Consider the following 21,903-nt stretch of genomic DNA (forward strand, 5'->3'; position numbering starts at 1 on the left):
CACTTTACCCTACTTGCCTACTGGTGTTGGCCAGAGGGGCCGATGGCGCGATATGGCAGCCTCGCTTCTGTCAGTCTGTCCCAGGGCAGCTGTGGCTACAACTGTAGCTGCCTCCACCAGTGTGTGAATGTGAGAGTGAATGAATAGTGGCATTGTAAAGCGCCTTGGGTGCCTTGAAAAGCGCTATATAAATCCAATCCATTATTATTTTACAATGATCGAGCTGCTTTTATTAAATGAATTTATATTTTTAGAGCTATTAAAAACAGAAATGTGCTGCAAAGATCACACAGCTGCCTGTTAGCCCAGAAATATGTTCCTGGAACTGTGAAAACTGTGGATTCATCCACCCAAATCTCTGAGTACCCAAACTGGAGCTCCGCCTCCCCGGAAGCTCTGTTAGCACAGTAACCTCACAGCAGCCATGTTATTGGTCACATGGTGTCTTTAAAAATGCTCCAACACCACAAACACGGTCCAGCTCAGGTGAAGCCAGCAGACAGCCGCCTGTGTCACCATTCACCTGTGAGTCAAAGAAGCCACGCCCCTAATAATAGAAACGGGTGAGTTGTAAAAACATCCTTAGGTGTTATGAAGGTAGAAATGTTTTACAGAGACGAAACAGTTTGAGTATCAGGCTGTAAACATGTTTGTTTTAACATGGAGTCTATGAGGACCGACTCACTGCTGCCTCTGCTGGACGTCAGAGGAACTGCAGGTTTGGCGCTTCAGCGCTTGCTTCATTAATCAGCTCCAGATTAAACCTCATTAACACACACAACGCTGCAGTTGCACAGTTCGGCCACCTGGTGGGACTGGAGCACAGACTTCTATTAATGTGCCTACAGGCTGGAAGCAGACTGGGGCTCTTATTTTGAAGAGTAACTCAGCTTTTAAAATGAAATATCTGCATTTAAAACAAGGAAAGAACTGAAACAGACCGTTAAACACATAAAACATCTAAACGATTATTATTATTATTATTATACGGTGACGCCACGTGACTCTGCAGTCCTTCGGGTCTGACGTCACCCCTCCCCCGCCCCCTCCCGCTCCTCTCCGTCTGACTGAATCCAACATGGAGAAATGAGGAGATGGGGCTCGTCCGGGGCCATCCGCACCGACACCAGCGCTCCATTTTCGGTCACCGCATTCCAGCCCGCTCCGGTGGGGGAGGAGGTGACGGAGGAGGCAAAAAAGGCGGAGGTGGAGGAGGTGAAGGAGACTGGATGAGCTCCACTGATTGAGGACTGGGAGGAGGAGGTGTTGGGGGGGAACACTCACCGGGATTAACGCCGAGGAGGCGCGGAGGGAGCGGGGGAGGACCGGGCGCTGCTCCTGCTGAGGAAACATGAGCACCGCGCGCGCTGCCGCGGTGGGAGCTCCTTATGACCGGAGGTGAAATGGGAAACATGAGCGAGGACACGCGCCCGGACGAGTGAGTACCCACGAGAACAAACGGGCTCATCTTCGTCCTCCTCCTCAGAGGGAGCTGAACGTGAACCTCCTGCAGGAGCTCAGCAGCTCCTCCATCATCACATGAGTCATCCTCAGAGGCTGCACGTGCTCAGCCTCATCTGGGCAGGCGCAGGGTGGCTCAGTGTGACTCCGAGGCTCGCTGATTTCACACACACGCGCGCGCACACACACACAGGATCACTGTGAGCCACCCACAGTGTGCCCAACATCAGGGTGGTGTTTGTGTGTGGTGGGGGGCTCATATTTGATAAAACCGTCACGAGCTAATGGTTTGTGCTCACAGGTGCAGCACAACTCTGCTGCTCCAATTGGTCTGACTTTTGACCTTTTGGAGGGCGGAGCCAAATGTGATTGGTCCCTTTTACAGCCCTGTGATTCATTTACTGCCTTAACGCAAGTTTTGTGCTGATCCTTACAGGTCGAGCAGCTGTGCTGCCAGGTGGGGGCGGTGTCCACCTCGGTGTCCCGTCATCCAATGAGCTGCAGAGTCTGCAGGTCTGAGCTTGGCGTGCTGTTTTTCATGGTTTTCGTGCTTCTCTACCTCCTTTCCCCGCCACTTGTAGCCAATCAACATTCGCATTGCGCACAGCCCAGCTACACGCTGTTGGGGGTTTTGGAGGACTGTAAACTGTCTGTTGGCCGACACCACCGCAGTGCCATGAAGCAAGCATTACAGCGTGGCAGCAAGATAAGCGCTGCTTCGCTGTAATGCAGTAAACTCACCCTGTAATCAGTCTGTGGCCCCGCTGTCGGGCATCGGCGTCTCCTGCAGCTGGTAGACCCAGAGTGACCCTCCACAACTGATCCTGGACTGCAGTCCAGCAGGAACGAGAAGCTAGCTGGGACTGAGTTCTGCTACAACAGTGTCCTGCTGTCCGTCCAGCCGGTGAGGAAAGAGCTGGAGCAAGCTGGGTAACAATCAGATTTTCAAAATAAGAGAGCCACTCATTTTCCTCTGAGACAAAAGAACAGCATAACGCTCACGGCTTTGACCAATCAGGTGCCACATCCACCCACCTGATGGAGAACAGTCAGACACTGAATATGAAACAGAAGGCTGAAGGATGTCCGGCGCTCGTATTCTGACTGTGTCTGTGCTCATTACGCCTCCTCGATCATTCACAAGCTCCTAAATCCTTCATCTTGGTAGTCGTCCAACCACATAGCAGCTTTCAGTTTGATGCTAGCTGATGGAGCTGACTGGAAGGTGAAGAGTGAGGGAACGAGTTTCTGCTGGAACAAACAGGCTCTGTCTCTTTTGGTGTTTAGAGCGAGTAGTAACTTCCTGTAATCCCTCCAGAACCATCTGCAGTGTTTCATAGTACAAACAAACCACTGCTGTTTGAACCCAACTGAGACAAACCCAGCTTGGCTCTTTGGTTTGAATCGTGCTGAGGATGTTCGGGAGGTTTATCAGGGAAGCCAACTGGGAGCCGACACTGGGGTGGACCTGAACTTGCTGGAAAGCAAGTCAGATGGACATAAACAAAAACATATAAAAGTAAAGCATCTTTCACCGCAGACAGCGCGGTCACAAAGCTCCTCGCCTGTCAAGTAATACGTGTAATTATTACTTTTACTGCAGTCTGCTGTTGTTGCTGAAAGCTGCTCTTATTTCACCTGATCAGGTAGTAGCCGAGCTTGGTATGGAGACACAGCTAGCCACAGCAAGTAATCAAGCGTCAGTGATTTAGCCTCGCACGGCGAGGGTTGAGTCTCCTCCTGCTAACATCATCATGTGACGTAGACGAGATGGAGTTTGAAAAAGTTGTTAATAACTTGGTAACATTAGAAAGGAAAGCTGTGATGATGATGATGAAGAGAGGACGGCAGCTCTGACCATGTCCATAAAACAGGAAGTTGGGCAGGTGCAGGCAGAGCACTTTCAGATTAAAACCCCTGTTGACAGTTAACCACGTCACACTCAGTCAGGCGTGTTATTGTTACTTCAGTGAAGATGTCGGCCTGCGGTTCTGTTAACAGTCCGAGTGGCCCAGAGGACGAGGCTGGTAGTGGGTCTGGAAGTGTGGCTGGTGGGCGGGGTCACCTGTGATGGCCGTGGTTTACCTGAGACAGGTGAAGAGTGCAGACAGGCAGCAAAGTGGTGTGAAATAAAAATACTCGTGTGTTACTAATGATGACCTTTGACCTTTCTCCAGCCTTTGCTCTGAAATGTTGGCACGGGCCGTGTCTCCTTGGAGACCTACTCTGAGGTCATGACCACACAGCCTTCTTCTGACAGGACGTTTCCTGATTGCACCCTGATGTTCGATGATCAGCGACGTTCTCAGGGACGACAGTCAGCTCGTTCGGGTCTCATCTGGGCTACTTTGGGCTCAGTCAGTGGAAACGTGTTTGACGGCAAACAGAAGACACGAAGGTGTGTACCTTCCTGGTTCTGGGTGGTGTAGATGCCAGCTTGATGTGCAGATGTGGGTCGCTATCAGTCGAGGCTATCAGGAAAGCTTGATGTATTGATCCTCCGATAGAGTGCTGTCCTCTTGTCTGTGATAGTGTCATGCTCAAACCTTCAGTCCTGCTGTTTAGCTCTGAGATTCTTCCCCGTTTCACCAAAGTGAGGGACTGTTTTTTTTATCAACTGATGCTCCAAACCAGCCAACAGCGAGCTGACGCCTTCAGTCAGCTGTGACCTGACAGTCTGAGCCAAAGACTTTGGCACCTCGTCGCGCTGCTCAGCGTTTGAATTTGTAAGTTTGTTCACTTACAAAGTAAGAAACAGACTCGTTTTTATGGCACTTTCATTTTAATGGAGAGAGAAAGAAGACCATCAAACAAACATCCAGAAAAACATCATCAATTGATTTGCGTGTTCTTTGGCTCGTAGTTGTGTTTCTGTTTCACCGATACGACAGATCGGTGGTCTTGGTGACGGTGGTCCCCGCTGTCTTCATTAACAAGCTCCTCCCACCACCTTGCTCATGATCATCCTCACCCCATCTTGCACGGTGGTTGATGTTAGCAGTGACAGCAGCTGCAGGTTAACGTCCTGTGCAGAATGAGGTTGTGCATCCCTGGCGCCGTCCCTTCAAGCGGGGAAAGTGTCTGAAAATGGAGAATCAGTCGGTGAGGGACCGAAATCCAGTGTGTGTGTGAGAGCATGAGTCATCACTGCTTTGCCAGCAGTAACACACACACACACACACACACACACACACACACACACACACACACCATCAGTTTGACAGGCAGGCTGAATCACAAAGCAGAGAAAACCTGTGTGTGTGTGTGTGTGTGTGTGTGTGTGTGTGTGTGTGTGTGTGTGTGTGTCGGCAGCAGCAGATCTCAACAGCCTGTTGTCAATGGAGACGGATGGGACACGGTGACCGTGGAAACAGGATGTAGGAGAAAGCCAAGCAGGAGAGAGAGTCTCGATTTTCTTCGTCTTAATCCCGCCCCTGTGTTCAGTTTTAGCTTTTTGGGGTTTTTTTTGGGGGGGGGTTAGCCGCTGGCAGGTTTCATGCCCCGCCTCCGTGAATTTGCTCTGACTGCAAGAGTCTGATCTGTGGCTGTCCAACACCGCTCACATTCACCGTGCTATCGGTGTTATGCATTCTGATTGGACAGCGGTCCTGATGAGTGTGCTCGGTCTGGTCACGTGATCTCCCACCTGCGGCTCTCCTCACAGGAGGAGAGCTCAGACTTCCTGTTTCTCTGTTGCAGTGATAGTTACATAGTGCGTGTCAAAGCGGTGGTGATGACCAGAGACGAGTCGAGCGGCGGCTGGTTGGCGCAGGACGGCTGCCTGAGCAGAGTGGGCGTGTGCAGACTGCTGCCGACCGAGCTGCTGGGACGTAACACGTTCCTGATCCACGGAGAACGTCTTAAAGACAAGCAGGTGAGCCCCGAGCCTCGGCACGCACCCTCAGCACCAGGACTCAGCTCCTGCAGAGGACGGCGTCACATGACCCTGACTCTGGAGACAAATACCGCTTACTCTGTTATTATTATTAATAATATAACGTGAGCATTCACAGCTTCGCTCTGATATATGAGACACGCTGCAGATGTCTCAGGCTCCTGTTTGAGACTCGGCAGCGTATCAAAGACTTTCTGCTGTGGGTCACATGCTTGTGCATGTTGGAGGGATTTCCCTCAGTGTTGGCTCATTACTCAAAGAAATGTCATTAATTACTCAGAGTACTTCAAAGTAACTCAGTATTTTACTTCATTACTTCTGCATTTCTCCATAAAATGTGCTGAAACTCGTTGTGTCATCATCACAGTTTAACAACATGAGGTCACAGCCCCACACACCAACACGCTGCTCTGCGCTAAATCAAATCACCTTTATTGTCACATCACGTGTGCAGCTACACGGTACAGCACATGCGAGTGAAATTCTTGTGTGCGAGCTTCACAAGCGACAGAGGTGTGCAAAAAATACAATAACATAAAACAAGCAAAATATAAGGATGGTAATAAATATATGTACAATATAAGAGTGTATGCATTACTGGATGTGTGTACTAAATATGTTTTTCTACGTGTGTGTGTGTATTTTACATATTAAATAGAGTAAACAATAAATAAAATATACAGGTTGGTAGTTGCTAATGACACGCGTGATCGTTCTCTTAGTGTTTAGGTATGAACACAAAGCAAAGATGGAAACCAGCACGGTCGTCATGGTGATTCTACTGTAGAAACATGAACAGGTAGACTGTTGAAGTTCAGCTTTAACATCACTCTGGGCTCTCGGCTAGCTTAGCACTAGCATGCTGTCTGTGCAGGTGCTTGTGTTAGCAGCATAATGCGGTTGTTTCTTCATTATCTCGTCCTTTAGTCCAATAAAAATCAAAGTAGTGTCCACGTCCACGCAGACCGCCCCTATTTTCCTCTGAAATCAGCTGATTGTAGCACAAGTGCAAGAACCAATAAGCGGGATTGACATGCAAGCAGACTAACGGGTCCAAGGAATCGGACCACCGTCTCAGCTGCACCTCCATCATATTTTCAGAAAGGTTTTCGGGAGATGAACTATGGAATATGGGAGAAATTGTTCTTTTGTAAGATTTCAGTATCTCAAAGGTTTGATGATGAGTTTGGCTTCAGTTTAAGGGAGTGATAGAAAATATTTGTGAACGTGGAGGTCCTTTCCTTTGAACCCAAAGTAGTTTTTTCCATTATTAGATTCAGTCGTTGAGGTCAGAGGACGCTTTTGACGCTGTCGGTGTTTCTCGTTGCTGCCATGACATCTTTCTCGATAACGCTGTTGTCTTCTTTGTCCGATGTCTTTGAAACCATCAGGTGATTCTTGAGTGCTTCTTAAAGAAAGATCTAGTCTACACGAAGGCCACGCCCACTTTCCACCACTGGAAGGTGGACAACAAGAAGTGTGGCCTGACTTTCCAGAGCCCGGCCGATGCCCGCGCCTTTGATCGCGGCGTGAGGAAGGCCTTGGAGGACCTAACCGAAGGTAGGTGGCGATAGCTTGAGCTCTGCCTCCATCTGCATTCACGTTGTAGCTCATCAGCTTCTCTGCTGTCTCACTCCAGGGTCGACCACGTCCTCGTCCACGCTGCAGAACGAGGCCGAGCTCGGCGACGATGACGTCTTCACGGTGAGTCACGTGACCCTCCAGCCCTTCACTGTGATGGTGGCAGGATCTGTGGAGGAGTCACTGGAGCTGGTATATTTATTTTTGTCTGACTGGGAGGACACGCATGTCCTCGCAAAGTGTGATGGACGGGAGGGGGTGGGTTTCCTGTTTATGGCCAGGAACATGTCCCCATCCTGTTTGGATTAGTCACAGATACAGCACAAGCAATCTGGTGATGGTGGGAAGGAAGAACTCCCGTTTACAGGAAAGCTCCGGCAGAACCAGGCTCAGAGCAGCCAAACACCCATAAACCCCTCCTGCCTGCTCCAGGAGCTGAAAGGCAAACCTGCGTGGACACCGTGGACTCGAGCTCTCGAGTTCATGCAGGTATAAACAAAACCGAGGAGGGCTTCCAGTCTTGGAGCTCTGTCAGTAACACAGGTGTGAGGTGTGCATGCTTTGATTCCCGGAGGTTTCAGTTACTCTCTGCAGGTCCTGACCTTTCTGTCCCGTCTGTCCATCTTTAAAGAAAGCGGCGTATTGTTTCTGCAGGATGCCGGAGACGATTCAGTAATCCGTCAGTGAGCAGCCGGTTTACAACGCTGACCTCAGAGGAAGGAGCGTGGCTGCAGATCGTTTCAGTTCGGAGGATGGGTGTGTTTTTAAGGAAAATAGTTCTTGGAAAGAGCTCGACTGGGAGGCGCTCGCAGGACAGTGGACATGTAGACCAACACCAGCTGTCACAGTGCTTCCTGTCCTACAGATGGATGGAACGTATATGCTGCAGTGGACATGAAAATCTAGTTCATGCATTTATTACTTCCAGGCTGGACGACTGTAATTCATTATTATCAGGACGTCCTAAAAACTCTCTGAAAAGCCTTCAGCTGATCCAAAATGCTGCAGCAAGAGTCCTGACAGGGACTAGAAAGAGAGAGCAGATTTCTCCTGTTTTGGCTTCCTGTTAAATCCAGAATCTCTACTATCTCTACTTTCAAGATCAGGCTTCAAACTTTCCTTTTTGCTAAAGCATATAGTTAGGGCTGGACCAGGTGACCCTGGATCCTCCCTTAGTTATGCTGCAACAGGTGCACTGGGTGTTTCTTCTTCTCTCCGTGTGTTAACAGACCTCTCTGCACTGAGTCATTAACTCATGCTGTGATTTGATGATATATATAAATAAATAAATCTGAATTGAACTGAAGATATAAGACATGCCGAGAATGATAAGAATGAAAACGCTGTGCTCCTTTGAACTTAACCTGCTCCTGTCCAGGTGATGTGTTACTATGCTACAGTTACTATGGTGATTCAGGAAACTTTCCCTCGCTAATCAGGCTGCATAGCGCCTCCTCTGGAAACACCTTTTCTCCTTTTCTCCTCCAGACTGCCACCGACAGCTCGTCCAACTCGTCCCAGAAGAGAGAGCCAGCGATGCGCACGCTCACCCCGCCCACCTTCTGTGAACCCCGCCGGCACCACTGCATCCTGGGACATTTGTATGAGCAGCATCGGCCCACTGAGCACTACTTCCTGGACCAGGTGAGTACGGTAAGAGCGAGAGTCTCATTTCTAATTGGTCAGAATGATAAAGCGACTGTGCTGCTGATGTGACAGACAAACACCGCTTTATCCTACGCTGCCTTTAAACACGCTCCACCTCCTCCTGCAGGCGGTGCATATGTTTCCTCGTCACGTCAGCTTCCAGTTGGAGGACGAGGAGGTCGTACGCATCAACCCCCGCGAGCGGACCTGGCTCACCGGCTACGAGGACTACCGCCACGCCAACTCCTCACGCGACAAACTCGCCCAGCTCCACAACCCGGACACTTGCGTGCACTTTACCAAGAGCGAGCCGGCCAAACGCGACTACGCCTACCCGTATCCTCTGAGCTGCGACAGAAAACCCAGCTGCCTGGAGATGGGCGGCGGCCACAGGGCGGTGCTGACGGTGCAGCCGCGAGCCCCGGAGCTCAAAGGCAAACTGCGGAAGGAGGACGCAGAGCGCTCGCGCTGCGTTTACTGTCAGGACATGTTCGATCAAGAGGACAACGGGCGGGGCCGCTGCCACGAGGCGCCCGACCCCATTCAGACGTGCATCCGGCGCGTGACCTTCATGTGGTGCGCGGACAGCCTTCTGTACCACTGCATGTCCGATCCAGAGGGGGATTACTCAGACCCGTGCTCCTGCGACACCACCGACGAGCGTTTCTGCCTGCGCTGGACGGCGCTGGTGGGCCTGTCGCTGCTGGCTCCCTGCATGTGCTGCTACGCCCCCCTCAGGGCGTGCTACCGCTGCGGCGTGGCCTGCCGCTGCTGCGGCGGGAAACACAAAGCTGTGGGCTAAGGCGTTGCAGGCCCCGCCCCTTCCACAGTGACAGCTAGGACTCGCAGCAGGAAGCGGGGCGTTGGAGGTCCCTGTGATTTCTACGTTGTTGTCGTTTTGTCGTCGTTGTCGGTCTTCATAGCTCCAGCTGCATCTCGACGTGCAGAAGCTTCTGTATGAGTCTTACATGATCAGTACGTTTACGCAGACGTTATATTTTTACACTCATGTGTCCAAGCGGCCGGACGTGTGGGTGTGTCTGTATGAATGTTGCTTTAGCGCCACCCACACGCTGCACCACCCGTCACAAAGTCAGCGGCTTCACTCGCTGCTGTTAGCCGAAAAAAGCTTTTTTTCTGTTCGCCACCAGAAAAATCACGTGAATCAGCGAATCAGCGAACACGGTGCTCCTGATGCTGAGCTGACCAAACCCTAACTCAAAGCTAAGGGGTCAGAGGTCGAGCCCCTGTTCTCTGAGGGTCATACCGTTAACACAAACCAAAGAGAGACCAACAAAAGTCTACAGCTGCCGTGTTACTAAGCCTCGTGAGGTTTCAGCTTCGTGACGACGCACTCACTACAAAACGTGCACGCGTCATATCCTCGCCGTCCGTCTGTGATCGCGTGAAAGCCGCTCGTTGAGCTCTCAAACTCCAACGAAGAGCGTTCATGTTGAGTCGAGAGCGCATTTGTTCTCGCCGCTCGTCACGTTTCGAGCTGCAATGGCGCTGGACATCGGCTCGCTCGCCTTTCACTTCAAAGAAAACGTCATTAGTCCATTTCCTGGACTACGCAGCGTCCACCTTCGCTTTCTTGACGGCTGCCACGACTCTTCATCATCTGCGGCGATCCTGTGATGGCGTACGTCACCTGATTTTGACTCGGACATACGCAGCCGTGTATGTTCGATTTATTCGTGCGTATGTAAAATACAAACATTTCATTGCTTTGGTCTCGCCAGCCGTACACGACCCGGAGGCCGAGGTTGCCCAACCCTGCTCTAGTGTATTTCCTAGTCCACAGCCAGCCAATCAGCACTGTTCTTCACTCTCATTGGTTGTTACCGAAGCTGCTTCAAATGGTAAATGGCCTGTATTTGTATAGCGCTTTTACTAGTCCCCTCTAGGGACCCCAAAGCGCTTTACACACCCAGTCATCCACCCATTCACACACTGGTGGAGGCAGCTACAGTTGTAGCCACAGCTGCCCTGGGGCAGACTGACAGAAGCCAGGCTGCCATATTGCGCCATCACACATCACACATCATCACATCAACACCAGTAGGCAACGGGTGAAGTGTCTTGCCCAAGGACACAACGACTGAGACTGTCCGAGCCGGGGCTCGAACCGGCGACCTTCTGATTACAAGACGAACTCCCAACTCTTGAGCCACGATCGCCCAACAGAGTAGAGCAGCGTTCCTGCCGTCAGTACAAGTGGCTGACTTTGATCAGTTTGATGGTGAAACATGTGTTTCACTGTGCTGGGAGCTCTGGTTTCTGATCCTTACAGTGGGTATTTAACTGGTTTCAGGTTAACTGGAGCAGGTAACCCAGCAGGTCTGACCAGTGTGATGATGACCATTTCTAGAGACAGAATGATGATGAGCGAAGCACTTCCTCAGTCCTGATCACACCTGAGAGTTTCCTTTAATCGCAAATTTAGGATCCGATGCGCTCGGGTGCGGTCTGCGTGCATCTACCACTGCGGGCAGTCTGTGGTCCGGGAACGCCCCCACAGACACCCCAGGCACTGTCAGTGGGGGTGTTCGTGCTGCATGCTGCAGGTGATGGCAGCTCGCTTAAAAAACCTTCCAGATGCATCGAAGTAAAAATGTTGAATCCTTGAAGGTCCCGGGTCGCAGGAAGCTCTGCGTCGAGCAGCAGACGAGAACACTGCGCTGAACACAACAGCTGGTCTGAAGTTTAGTGACGCGGACGTGTCGCTCGATGTCAGAAGAAGAGATTTCAATCTGAACAAATAACCAATCGTGGAGATCATCCGCTGGCGCTCTACTGTTCAGAACATCTGCAGCGATGCGGTTTCTCCACTTCACGGCCAAAAGCTCTCGACTATTAAAACTCTCAGAATAATGTTTTAATGCAGCTGGAAGATGATCCTGGTGTCACATGTCGGTGCAAAGACGACCCTTCATATCCCCTGACCTGTTTAAACTTTTAAAATTCCCGTCCCCCAAGACACTTTGTTGGCTCTGTGCATGGGTCACGTTGGCCCCTCCCACACGCTCTTACTGTCTGCTGACATCATGACCCGGTGATGTCCAGCGGACTCTATTTTTAGTTTACGGCTGACGTCAGAATCTAAACGGTGCCACCTGTAGGCTGAGAGCAGTATTACAGTCTTGTGACGTTATCCAGTAATAAATATGAACAGCAGGTGTGAAACAGTAAAAGTCTATTTTATAAAACTGACCTGTAATATAAACGATTTCATTATGAGCTTCATTTTTATAGAAGACGTGTAGCTGTCGTCCGTGACGTGAAACATACGATCAGCCTGTAAGATCCCACGCCGCCGCCGCTCAGCAGGATCGCCCGTCTGTCCGACCTGCGTCTCTGCTGACGTGTCCCTCGTGTGTTTTCCTGTCTGTGGCGAGGAAGGTGAACTGAAAGCAGTGTCTTTGTTTGTTAAAGGAAAGTGCCTGAAGCCTCCTCTTCATCCTGTCCTGATGTACGTTTCCCTCAATCATGTGTAAAGAATATAAGGTGAATTCATAAGTTTGTCTTTTTATATATAATTCACATTTGTACCTATGTAAAAAAACAAAAACACAAAAAGATTCTATATAAATCTATGTATCAGGTGTATGATGTACATTTTCAGTTCTATTTTTTTATTGTTTCTATTATGTGAGTGAGCTGAGGAGATGAATAAACACAAATGTCATCTGGAAATGAAAGGAAACCACTCGGATGGTCAGTCTGTGCGTCTGTCAGGTTGTGGGAGTGGCCTAAAGCATCAGCCTGTGCGTGAGCACGCTGTGAGCAGATGAACGCTTACAGTCAAGAAGTCCCCGAAAATCCTTTCGTACGGTTTCTCTGGGAACAGTTTCCGTGTGTGCAAACATCTTTCCTTTATGAAATATGAAAAACTTCCCACCTGACCACGTGAGATGTGCAGTAAAAATTCCTTTTAGCAGGAATATTGAAATGCTTCAGCTCCCCTCGGTCATCAGTTTTACACAAAAACATCAATTACAAATTCCTTTTAGCGAAGCTTGGGCTGCTCCTCAGGAGCGGAGCTCAGCTGAAGACACGGTTGAAGTTCCTGAAATATTCGGATGGACCAAATCCACGTGAGCTTCATTGGAAAGGCTCGGACAGTGTCCATAATATTCAGCTGATTCTGCAGGTGTCTGTGGGTTGGGTACTTTAGCATCTAGCTAGCCCTGCAGAAGAGGAGCGAGCATAAAGGCAACATGTGGCAGGTAATTTGAAATGTGGCGTTTCTACAAACATCACAAACTTTGTCTCAGTGTGTTGCAGCTAAAGGTCCAGCTGCTTATTTCACAGGGAGAGACCAGACAGAGCAAAGTTCACTCAGAGATGGACAAACATGAGAGAGGACAGGAGAGGAAGAGGAGAGCTTAGAGTTAAAGGAAGGACGCTCATTTAAAGCTCACGTGGAAGTTGTTGTGAAATCTGTACGTGTCACATTATGTTTGTTCATAAAGCTGCGGATAAACAAACTGAGGCAGAGTAACGGTTATTTAAAGGCTGCTGTGCAGGACGTCTGTACTGTTGCCAACCCCGCAGAAGTGTCAACAGCTCTAAGACTGAACATTCAAGAATATTTGTAGTTTATCCAAAAAATCCTTTTAGTTTTTTCTTTACAGAAGCCAGGTTTGTGTAAAAGTTTGTTCGTCCTCAGCTGAGGGAACTCGGTTACCATGGTAACCCCACCTGCTCTCTGACTCCTCCCCTCCTGCTGCACCTGCACCAGCTGACTGACCCTCAGAGTGGGCAGAACTTTTTAAAATCTCTGAAATCACAGCTGATCGTTTCTAATCATCCAGTCGACGATATACGAGGACTGATCAGTGATTGGTTATCAGCTCAGGATCATCACTGGAGGCTGAGTGCTCACCTGGATCACCTGGTCCTGGTTGTCCTGTCTTCATCTTTTTATGGATTTTGCATTTTTTGTGTTTGAAATAATCAGAGACAGGAAGTGACACAAAATTCAAAACCTTCAACTAGAGTGTAATAAAGACCAGGAACAGGACAGAGCTGAGGTACGGAGGTCTGAGAGTGCCACAGAAGCCTTTAGAGCTCAGAGTTTAAAGGTCTTTGTGGAGGAAGATTACTTTCTATTCCATCTTTAAGAAAAACTTAAAAAGCAGAAAGAGTTTTTACTTTGCTGCAACTTAAATGTTTTCACCGTCTTGCAGCCGTTTGGCTGTGGGGACGTACGGATTTGGAGGGAACCTGCAGCAGCACCTGGATGTGCTCCTCCTCTCGTCCCCCAGTGTTCGTACACGCAGACTCCTCTGTAGCAGAGGTTTGGGGCATCGAGCGCCCGTCCTGTTGGAGGCGCTGTCGCCTCGCTCAGTGATGGCACGCTGAGGTTTGCCGGATGTTCTTCTGACTCTGCGAGCGGTGTGCACGGCTGTACCCACAGGACCAGCAGACCAGGTTCAGCCTGTGGTGCCTGCTCCCGTCTCTGCCCTCGTGCAGGGCCTGAGGTACGTCTTGCCAGACATTTTATGAACAGGAAGCATTGTTAAAGCATTACGTGTGACACTTTATTTCGACAGGAACTTCCTGTTTATGACCCTTTAATAAAAACTGTAGTTTATGTGCGACATTTATGTTGTGTAGTGTAACACTGAGGGTCGCGGGAGCCTGCGTACGATACGTACGTGTGGTTTCTGACACTCGAGCTAACTTCAGACCCTCCGTCTGCTCGCACAGGAAGCTTCTTGAGATCTGATTGGTAACCAGGTGCTGCCCTCTAGCCTGCTCCAGTGCAGGTCACATGTGCAGCACCAGTTACCATGACAACGTTGAATGACATTAAGGTGGTTTTACCTTCATTTGTTTCTGGTTTAGTTTAAGCGGCCTGAAGCCTAATAAAGTGAGCGCTGGGCGTGCCCAGGTGTGAGGTCTGACAGGAAGTAAAGAAAGACAGCAGGAGCACGAGCAGTTATCAAAGATCTCCTTCATGGTTTAATATTTGAATTTGTGCCACAAAAACGTCACGTCCGCAGCCACAAATCACGTGCTGAGATTTCTACGTGCAGCGCGTCGCCGCCGCTGCTCTACTCTGCAGATCATACATGTATGTATAAATATGTACAGTTTGGAGCTTCTTCTTCAGCAGGGCTCTTCTCCGGGCGTGGTTGTGCTGTAGGTGGAGAAACATGGGCGAAGGAACCCGTCCAGATGCAGCACATGCTTATGGGCGCGTACAGGAATGTTAGGGGGGGGGTGGAGTTCTCAGCCAACAACACGAGAGCGCCGAAGGCAAGAATGTGACGAGGGTCTGCGGCCTGAAGGCACGGCATTTTCAGGGCGGCCCTGTGAAGTTGGATCAGTGGGGGCGGGGCGGGGGCGGGGCATGCATGATGCTGGTTTAAGCATGTGCTTCACTGGGCGGGCCGAATAACTCGAGCTGTGAGAGGAGACGGGGGCGGGGCTTCACTGTTAAAAATGGGACACGTTGCTTTACTTTTAGGAAATTAGAAGAAAGCCCGGTGTGGGTGGGGGCGAGGGCGGGGTCTTTGACAAAGGGGTGGGGCCTGGTGGAGCTGCACACACAATTACAAACCACTCAGTCTCTCTCTCACTCGTGCTGTCTCATTCTCTCTCTCTCTCTCACACTCTGTGGTTGCCATGGTTACATTGAGACTCGGGGGAGGGGCGGGTTCGGCGTGTGGCGGTTTCGGGCCTCAGCAGCAGCCCCCAGACGAGGTGTTGACTGGCTTGCTCTGGATCTTGACGTTGGACTTCTCGGCGGCGCCGGCCGTGGCGCCCGGGCCCATCCGCTTCTTGATCTCGGCCGCCATGGTCATGAAGGCCTGCTCCACGTTGGTGGCGCTCTTGGCGCTCGTCTCCAAGAAGGGGATCCCCAGGTTATCTGCAAACTCCTACAGAGGGAGGAGGGGCACACTGTGAGTGGATCGCTTCACATCAAACACATATTTTTATATATTTTATTTATTGTTTATTTGTAAAATATGTGTACACACACACACACACACACACACACACACACACACACACACACACACACAAAAATATTTAGTATACACATCCAGAAATGCATATACTATTATATATTGTACATATATTTATTAGTTTCAGATGTAGCCATTCTTGTATTTTACACAACTCTGTTGCTTGTGAAGCTCGCACACAAGAATTTCACTCACATGTGCTGTACCAATGTACCTGCACATGTGATGTGACAATAAAAGTGATTTGATTTGAAAAACAGCTGCAGTTCCTCTGACGTCCAGCAGAGGCTCCCGCAGTGACTCAGTCCCCTCAGACCCCATTTGCCCGTCGCACAGCTGGAACACGGGTTACTGCGGCTTTTAAACTGACGCGTTCTCAGGAAGTCGCAAAACCCGCAAACAGTTCAATTCATCAGACACAGATTCATGAGTCACAGGTGTAGAGCTCAGCAGCCACGAGTGGGACCACCGAGAGCTGAAGTGGGTCGCTCTCATGCTGCAGAGCCGTGTACAGGTGCAGGCACCGTCTGAAGCGCGTACGTGCTGTTGTCTGTCTGTTTGGACCAAAGCTATACTTGATACTGTTTCTGTGCCAATCAAAAAACAGATGAATCGTCTGGTTCCTGGAGTAAGTGATCTGCTGCCAGCTCAGCATTTCCAACACCATCGTCGTGTTTGCGGAGGGAAGAAACGGTAAAAACAGCGTCTTCTAAGGACGGCGGTCGAGAGCGCTCGCTGCTTTCAAGCAAAAGCAAAAGCCAAACAACTCCACGCTTTCCTATTTGTGGAAAAATAAAAACCAATTTAAATCAATGATATGGCAACATGGCGCTTGGTTGTTTAGGAAGACTGGGAAGTTTTAAGAGTGACAGCGGCGAGAAGGAGCGAGCGAAAGAGAGTTTTAAGATGTGAGCGATTTGGCGTGTTTGGAGTGTGTAGTTATGTTGTGTGTCAGAACAATGCTGAATGTCACCCTCAGGCCTGCAGGTATCAGGCTGTGACGTTCTCCTTTATCTTACAACGGACAGAAAGTAAAAATTAAAAATCATTTGTGTGACTTTGATGCAGAACAGCTGATTGTTCTGTAAATAGTTTGGAAAAACGCCTCGGCTGCAGTTTTAAGTAAATAGCAACAAACTGTTGTTTACAAAACGTGTGTATGGGTTTTAAAATGTACAATTTCTATTTGTACTTCAAGTTATGAAAATGATTCGTTAATGTTTGTGGTTGTTACAGTAAAATATAACTTTTTTCTGCTCTGATTTGATGTTTCCAGCCTGACCTTAGATCAGTTGTGCTGACTCCGTGTGTCCAAAGGAACCGTTTGTGCTGAAAACGGTGACAACAAACAAGGTGAAATGTGGAGGTCAAAGAGGTCAAATCCAAAGTAGTGACAAACGGCCGGGTTTACCCAGGGGCTGACGTGTGTCACGTGTGTGGAGTGTAACTGCGAGGAGGATCCGTGTTTTTTCTCCGTCACGCGCCGCCTTTGACATAAATATAACTCCATAATCTTCATTATCAGAGGTCAAAGGTGGAGGAACTCTCAGCACAGGCCTGATGGCACAGCGAGTGTCAGCGCAGCAGCTTCCTCCTCTTGTGCTGACTCTGCATCTGCATCCACTTACTCATGTTTTCTACTTCCTGACACGTGGCGACAGCGTGCTGATGGCTGACCCCAGAACAGTCCCTTCTATCCTAACTGACCTACGGACGCCCACTGATGGAAGACTGTGACCTCTTACCTTAGCTGTGGTGTAGTCCACGACCTTCTTCGTTGTGAGGTCACACTTGTTGCCTACTAGCAGCTTGTTGACGTTCTCGCTGGCGTAGCGGTCGATCTCCTGTAGCCACTGTTTGACGTTGTTGAAGGACTCCTGAGGACAGAGACGTGAACACAGAGCTTTTCACACTGCCGACAGCCGCCTGCAGGGGGCGGTGTTTACTCCACTCATTTCACAGTTTCATACACAATTATGCCAAATACCCAACAGACAGCCCCTCCCTGACCCCACCTCACTTCCTGCGTGTGTTCAGAGTGCGTGCATGCTCCTGTACATACGGTGCAGGCAGGAACCAATCCTCCTCCTCCCTGCACACCTTTGTGAATCTGTGTGTCTGACATTAAACAGCAAGTTTAACATTGGGTCTGTCCCGCATGATGGGAGCCGTCCAACAGAACAGAAACACGTCAGGTCGGCTGCTCGCTCAGCGAGGCTGCTGCAGGGCGTGTTCCTGTGTCAGGCTGCATTGTGTGTCTGAACTTGTCCGGCCGGTTTTCTCGCTGCTCTTCAGTCGCTGTGTTTGAGCAGCGAGCGAAGCTGAACATCTACTGGCGAATGAACACGAGATGGGAAGGGTCTGAAGACTGAACTTTCAAAATAAGAGCACTGGCCATTTTCCACTACGGAACAGATGAAATTAACAAAAATAATCAATATCAAGACAAGTGAGCAGGAAGTGCAAAAACGACATAAAACATCTAGATCCTGGCCCTCAGTTAGCTTCTGAACAAGGCTTTTATTTTGGTAAGCTGGACATGTGAGAAGCAGCTCATCCCTCGTTCAGGGTGCCCCCCCCCACCCTGCTCATCAATGACTGACTGGACCTGTTGGAGACTCACAGACGTCTCTGTCGCTGAAACCATCAGCAGCTTATGGAAAACATGCTGCTGATGAGCACTTCCTGCATCTGAGCAGATGTTACGGGTCAGAATCGAACTGTTTGTATTTCCTTCATCAGCGCCGCTAGTTGAGCTTCTGTTATTACCACCGAGCCTTCAGACTGTTTTTATCATGTGTTTGGACTGCGGGAGGGAGCCGGAGAACAAACACAGAATCCACGCAGGAAGCACCAGCTGGAGCCTTCCTGTTGTGAGGCGGCGGTGCTGACTGCCACAGATTAATATGTAGATCTTATAACCGTGTATCAGAAAACATAACAAGCTTTAAAGTGAGTGAGTGCATGCTGAGTTTTAGGGCTGCTGTCAGGTACCGACACCGTGAGCAGCTGTCCCGGGTCATCAGCCACGTTGAGCCCTGCTGCACACCACACACGTCACGCTTTGAGCGCCGTCGGCACTCACCTGGTCCGTCACATCGTAAACCACAATGATGCCGTGAGCTCCTCTGTAGTAACTGGACGTGATGGTGCGAAAGCGCTCCTGACCCGCCGTGTCCCACTGAGGAGGAAAAGCAGAGCGTCAGTCAGAGCAGAGTGACATCATCACCGCGTGTGACCAATCGTGTGCTTACAATCTGCAGCTTTATGGTCTTCCCGTCCAGCTCGATAGTCCTGATCTTGAAATCCACGCCAATGGTGCTGATGTAGCTCTCTGTGTACGTGTCATCCTGCTCTCACACACACACACACACACACACACACACACACACACACACACAGGTGAATCTGTGCTACAAAATGCAGTTTACCATGACAACATTGTGTCAGAAACACTCACTGCAAACCGGAGCAGGAGACACGACTTTCCAACCCCAGAGTCCCCGATCAGGAGCAGTTTGAATAAATAGTCACTGTGAAGACAGAAAACATCATCATTACACACACGCGTCACACTGCTGCCGGTCTTTATGAGTGTGTGTTTGGTGTGCATGCTCCTTTAAAGAAAACAAGTCCAACAACACACAGCTGCTTCCGTGCTGGACTTTTACTGTGGGCGGGGCTTCACACACACACACACACACACACACACAGGAAAGCACTTGAGGCAAGATAAGGTGTTCCTCGGGACTAACAGGTGTTTTTACCTGCAGACACTTTAGTGACACAGTTTGGAAGAACGTGTCTGAACAGACTTTGTTCAATTAACGATAACGAGTCAGATGTTGACTTTGATTAAAAACAAGGAGTGACATCATAATCATAATCAGTCATCAACATTAATACTCATATTATTCTGTTAATAATCTCCCATTATTACTACATTACCTGCTATAACACAGAATATTTAATTGTTCTGTTTTGACTTTATTTGTTACTCAAATATTTGATATGCTGACAGCAGAAGTCTGTTATTAAGTTATAAGCTGTATATATACACAGAAGCGACAATGATGATGTTTCAGCTGCAGTAACACAGGATGAACGAAGCCTGTGTGTGTGTGTCCTGTACCTCACACACACATGAACACAGCAGGAACGCTGAAACTCCTGTTCATACTTTAAGTAAACAGGCTTTGTGTATCTTAATGTGTGATAATGTTCAGCAGCCCTTTGACTTGACTAAACGATCAAAGTACTGTGGATTCTGGTTAAAGTACACCGTGGGGGCTAAACGCCCGATTGGTTAATCGATTATCTGATGGATCAGCTGTTCGTTGGTGTCAACTGCAATGAAGTAACAACATATTACCCAATAACGGGCAGACTTCCCGTTTGCGGCGCATACGTCACACCCAGCCCGGTTCGGGTTCACTGACGGAGCTGAAACCCGAACCCCGGGCCTGACACTGGAATCGAACCGAGTGAGCCGAGCCTGTGGGTCAATAACACACCCTGACCGTTAAGCTACGTAGCTGCTGTTAGCATGCTAGTGGCTAGCGTCTCTGACAAACTGTTAGCGAAATCGAAAAATCCGCCGGTTCAGGCGCACGGAGCCCGGACAACCGTGCCATTAGGCGGCCCTTTGGTGTTATATCTGAGCGCTGTCACTCGGTCTACGCTGCGTTCACAGCCCGTTAACGGAACTGAGAGACAAAGCAGTGGACGGTCATCTTCAGTCCGCCCGGCTAGCTTGCGCTTTCATTAGCTTAGCTTAGCATAGCTCCTCGGCTAATCTTCCAACTCCGCCGGAACGGTCACAGCCGACATCAAACTGACACTTACTATTCAGGATTCATCGTTGACTACAGGCTCAGAACCGTCACTGCGGTGGATTCAGCTGCAGGTCGTCGCGGATTAATCTGTAACTGGCCTCGCAGTGAAGAAAAAACACCTTTTTTTCTGATGGAGTGGCTAAACTGCCCGTCGCAGCCAGAACAGCATAATCGAATCAAATATGGCTGTCTCACTACCTACCCGGAAACGCCGCAGATTGGAATCATGAGTAATGTAGTTTTGTGAAGATGGGCGTTTACACGTCGTCAAGACACACAAACAAGATGACGTGTTATACTTAAAACGTATACATATATTTTTAACGTGCGCTATTATATTTTATTGGCAGTTTTTGCCAGGTATACGTTGCTGTGTTGATGTGTGATACATTCGTTCTTTAGACGACCCAGCCCTGGTGATGAGTGGCGAGACAAGCATGAGGATTTTGGGTGTAGTTTCCGTCTGAGTGAAGAACTCTGTAAAGATGTACATTTCTTGTTAGTTATCAGTTCATTTAGATTATGTTTGTCTGTATCAGGATGACCAACTTAATGTTCCCAGGGGGCCACATTAGACGGGGCTGATGTGGAGAGACACAGTAAAAAGCTGAACTCAGTTCTGCTCAATATTCTTTTAATCTGTTAAAGTGCTGCTGGATAGTGACACTGACACTTTACAACTATGTAATTACCATTTCTCAAAACAAAATAAAATTCGCAAAATTTCAGAGACTTTTAACTTGAACTGAAGTGTTTCTGTTCTTTTTCTTGTTCAGTGAGAGAAATCCTGAAAAAGTGCATTAAAGTCAGCTTCACTGTCACTGAGAGACTGTGTGTTGTTAAACTCGATCACTGACAATGTTTGTTCACATGTGAAGGTAGAGCCAAACAGAACCCGAATCTTCTGAGCATGTGTGAAAGAGTTCCTCTTTGAGAGAAGAATAAAGATCCAGTGCTGATGCTGACTGGACGTGCTGACAGCACCTACCTCCCTGAGTGCATTGCTGGCAGCACCTCATAATCTCAAACTCTTTGGTCATCACGCACACACAGATGCATAACTGCTTTGTGTCACACGGGAACTGAGAGTCAAAGTAAAACGTCATTAATGTCACTGATAATTTAAAATCAGTGTCCTCATATGTAGAGCACAGACTGGCATGTTCAGTAGGCCTGCCGAGTTCTTTCTTCATTATTATCAGGAAGTCCTAAAAACTCCCTGAAAGCCTTCAGCTGATCCAAAATGCTGCAGCAAGAGTCCTGACAGGGACTAGAAAGAGAGCAGATTTCTCCTGTTTTGGCTTCCTGTTAAATCCAGAATTCAAAATCCTGCTCCTCACATACAAGGTCTTAAATAATCAGGCCCCATCTTATCTTAATGACCTTGTAGTACCATATCACCCTATTAGAGCACTTCGCTCTCGCTCTGCAGGCCTACTTGTTGTTCCTAGAGTATTTAAAAGTAGAATGGGAGGCAGAGCCTTCAGTTTTCAGGCCCCTCTTC

The 21,903-nt window shown here is 49.1% G+C and overlaps 2 protein-coding genes across 4 annotated transcripts; one reads left to right on the forward strand and one right to left on the reverse strand.

Annotated features, from left to right (window-relative positions):
* Window positions 1-1,403: 1,403 nt before the first annotated feature.
* spred2a (sprouty related EVH1 domain containing 2a) lies at window positions 1,404-9,386 on the forward strand. Of its 3 annotated transcripts, none has more exons than XM_085355306.1 (6): window positions 1,404-1,438; window positions 5,161-5,335; window positions 6,748-6,916; window positions 6,996-7,060; window positions 8,426-8,590; window positions 8,712-9,386. In XM_085355306.1, the coding sequence occupies exons 1-6, from the start codon at window positions 1,404-1,406 to the stop codon at window positions 9,384-9,386; spliced, it is 1,284 nt and encodes a 427-aa protein (XP_085211432.1). The 3 variants fall into 3 exon arrangements, with proteins under 3 accessions (XP_085211432.1, XP_085211430.1, XP_085211429.1); XM_085355304.1 differs by having other exon boundaries at window positions 1,413-1,438; window positions 8,426-8,581; XM_085355303.1 differs by lacking the exon at window positions 1,404-1,438 and adding an exon at window positions 3,696-3,859.
* A 5,162-nt stretch (window positions 9,387-14,548) lies between these two features.
* Window positions 14,549-20,580, reverse strand: LOC146631344 (ras-related protein Rab-1A). Its single transcript, XM_085355318.1, has 6 exons — window positions 20,410-20,580; window positions 19,025-19,097; window positions 18,819-18,914; window positions 18,650-18,745; window positions 17,310-17,441; window positions 14,549-15,474 (listed from the first exon to the last, which is right to left on the reverse strand). Exons 1-6 carry the CDS (start codon window positions 20,421-20,423, stop codon window positions 15,277-15,279), a joined length of 609 nt encoding a protein of 202 aa, XP_085211444.1. The 5' UTR covers window positions 20,424-20,580; the 3' UTR covers window positions 14,549-15,276.
* Window positions 20,581-21,903: the final 1,323 nt, after the last annotated feature.

The sequence above is a fragment of the Diplotaxodon limnothrissa genome, linkage group LG6 (genome assembly GCF_057381915.1).
Source record: "Diplotaxodon limnothrissa isolate DT_005_m linkage group LG6, D_limnothrissa_male_GT1.1, whole genome shotgun sequence".
NCBI classification, from domain to species: Eukaryota; Metazoa; Chordata; class Actinopteri; order Cichliformes; family Cichlidae; genus Diplotaxodon; species Diplotaxodon limnothrissa.

What these genes read in the sequence shown, in the direction of transcription:
- spred2a (XM_085355303.1), top strand. Translation starts at nt 3,696, where the DNA reads ATGACCACACAGCCTTCTTCTGACAGGACGTTTCCTGATTGCACCCTG. An exon ending in GGCAAACAGAAGACACGAAG is followed by an intron (nt 3,860 to 5,160) that starts GTGTGTACCTTC and finishes TCTCTGTTGCAG; the next exon opens with TGATAGTTACATAGTGCGTG. An exon ending in AACGTCTTAAAGACAAGCAG is followed by an intron (nt 5,336 to 6,747) that starts GTGAGCCCCGAG and finishes TGAAACCATCAG; the next exon opens with GTGATTCTTGAGTGCTTCTT.
- LOC146631344 (XM_085355318.1), bottom strand. An exon ending in AGACCATAAAGCTGCAGATT is followed by an intron (nt 18,746 to 18,818) that starts GTAAGCACACGA and finishes TTTCCTCCTCAG; the next exon opens with TGGGACACGGCGGGTCAGGA. An exon ending in TGGACTACACCACAGCTAAG is followed by an intron (nt 15,475 to 17,309) that starts GTAAGAGGTCAC and finishes CTCCCTCTGTAG; the next exon opens with GAGTTTGCAGATAACCTGGG.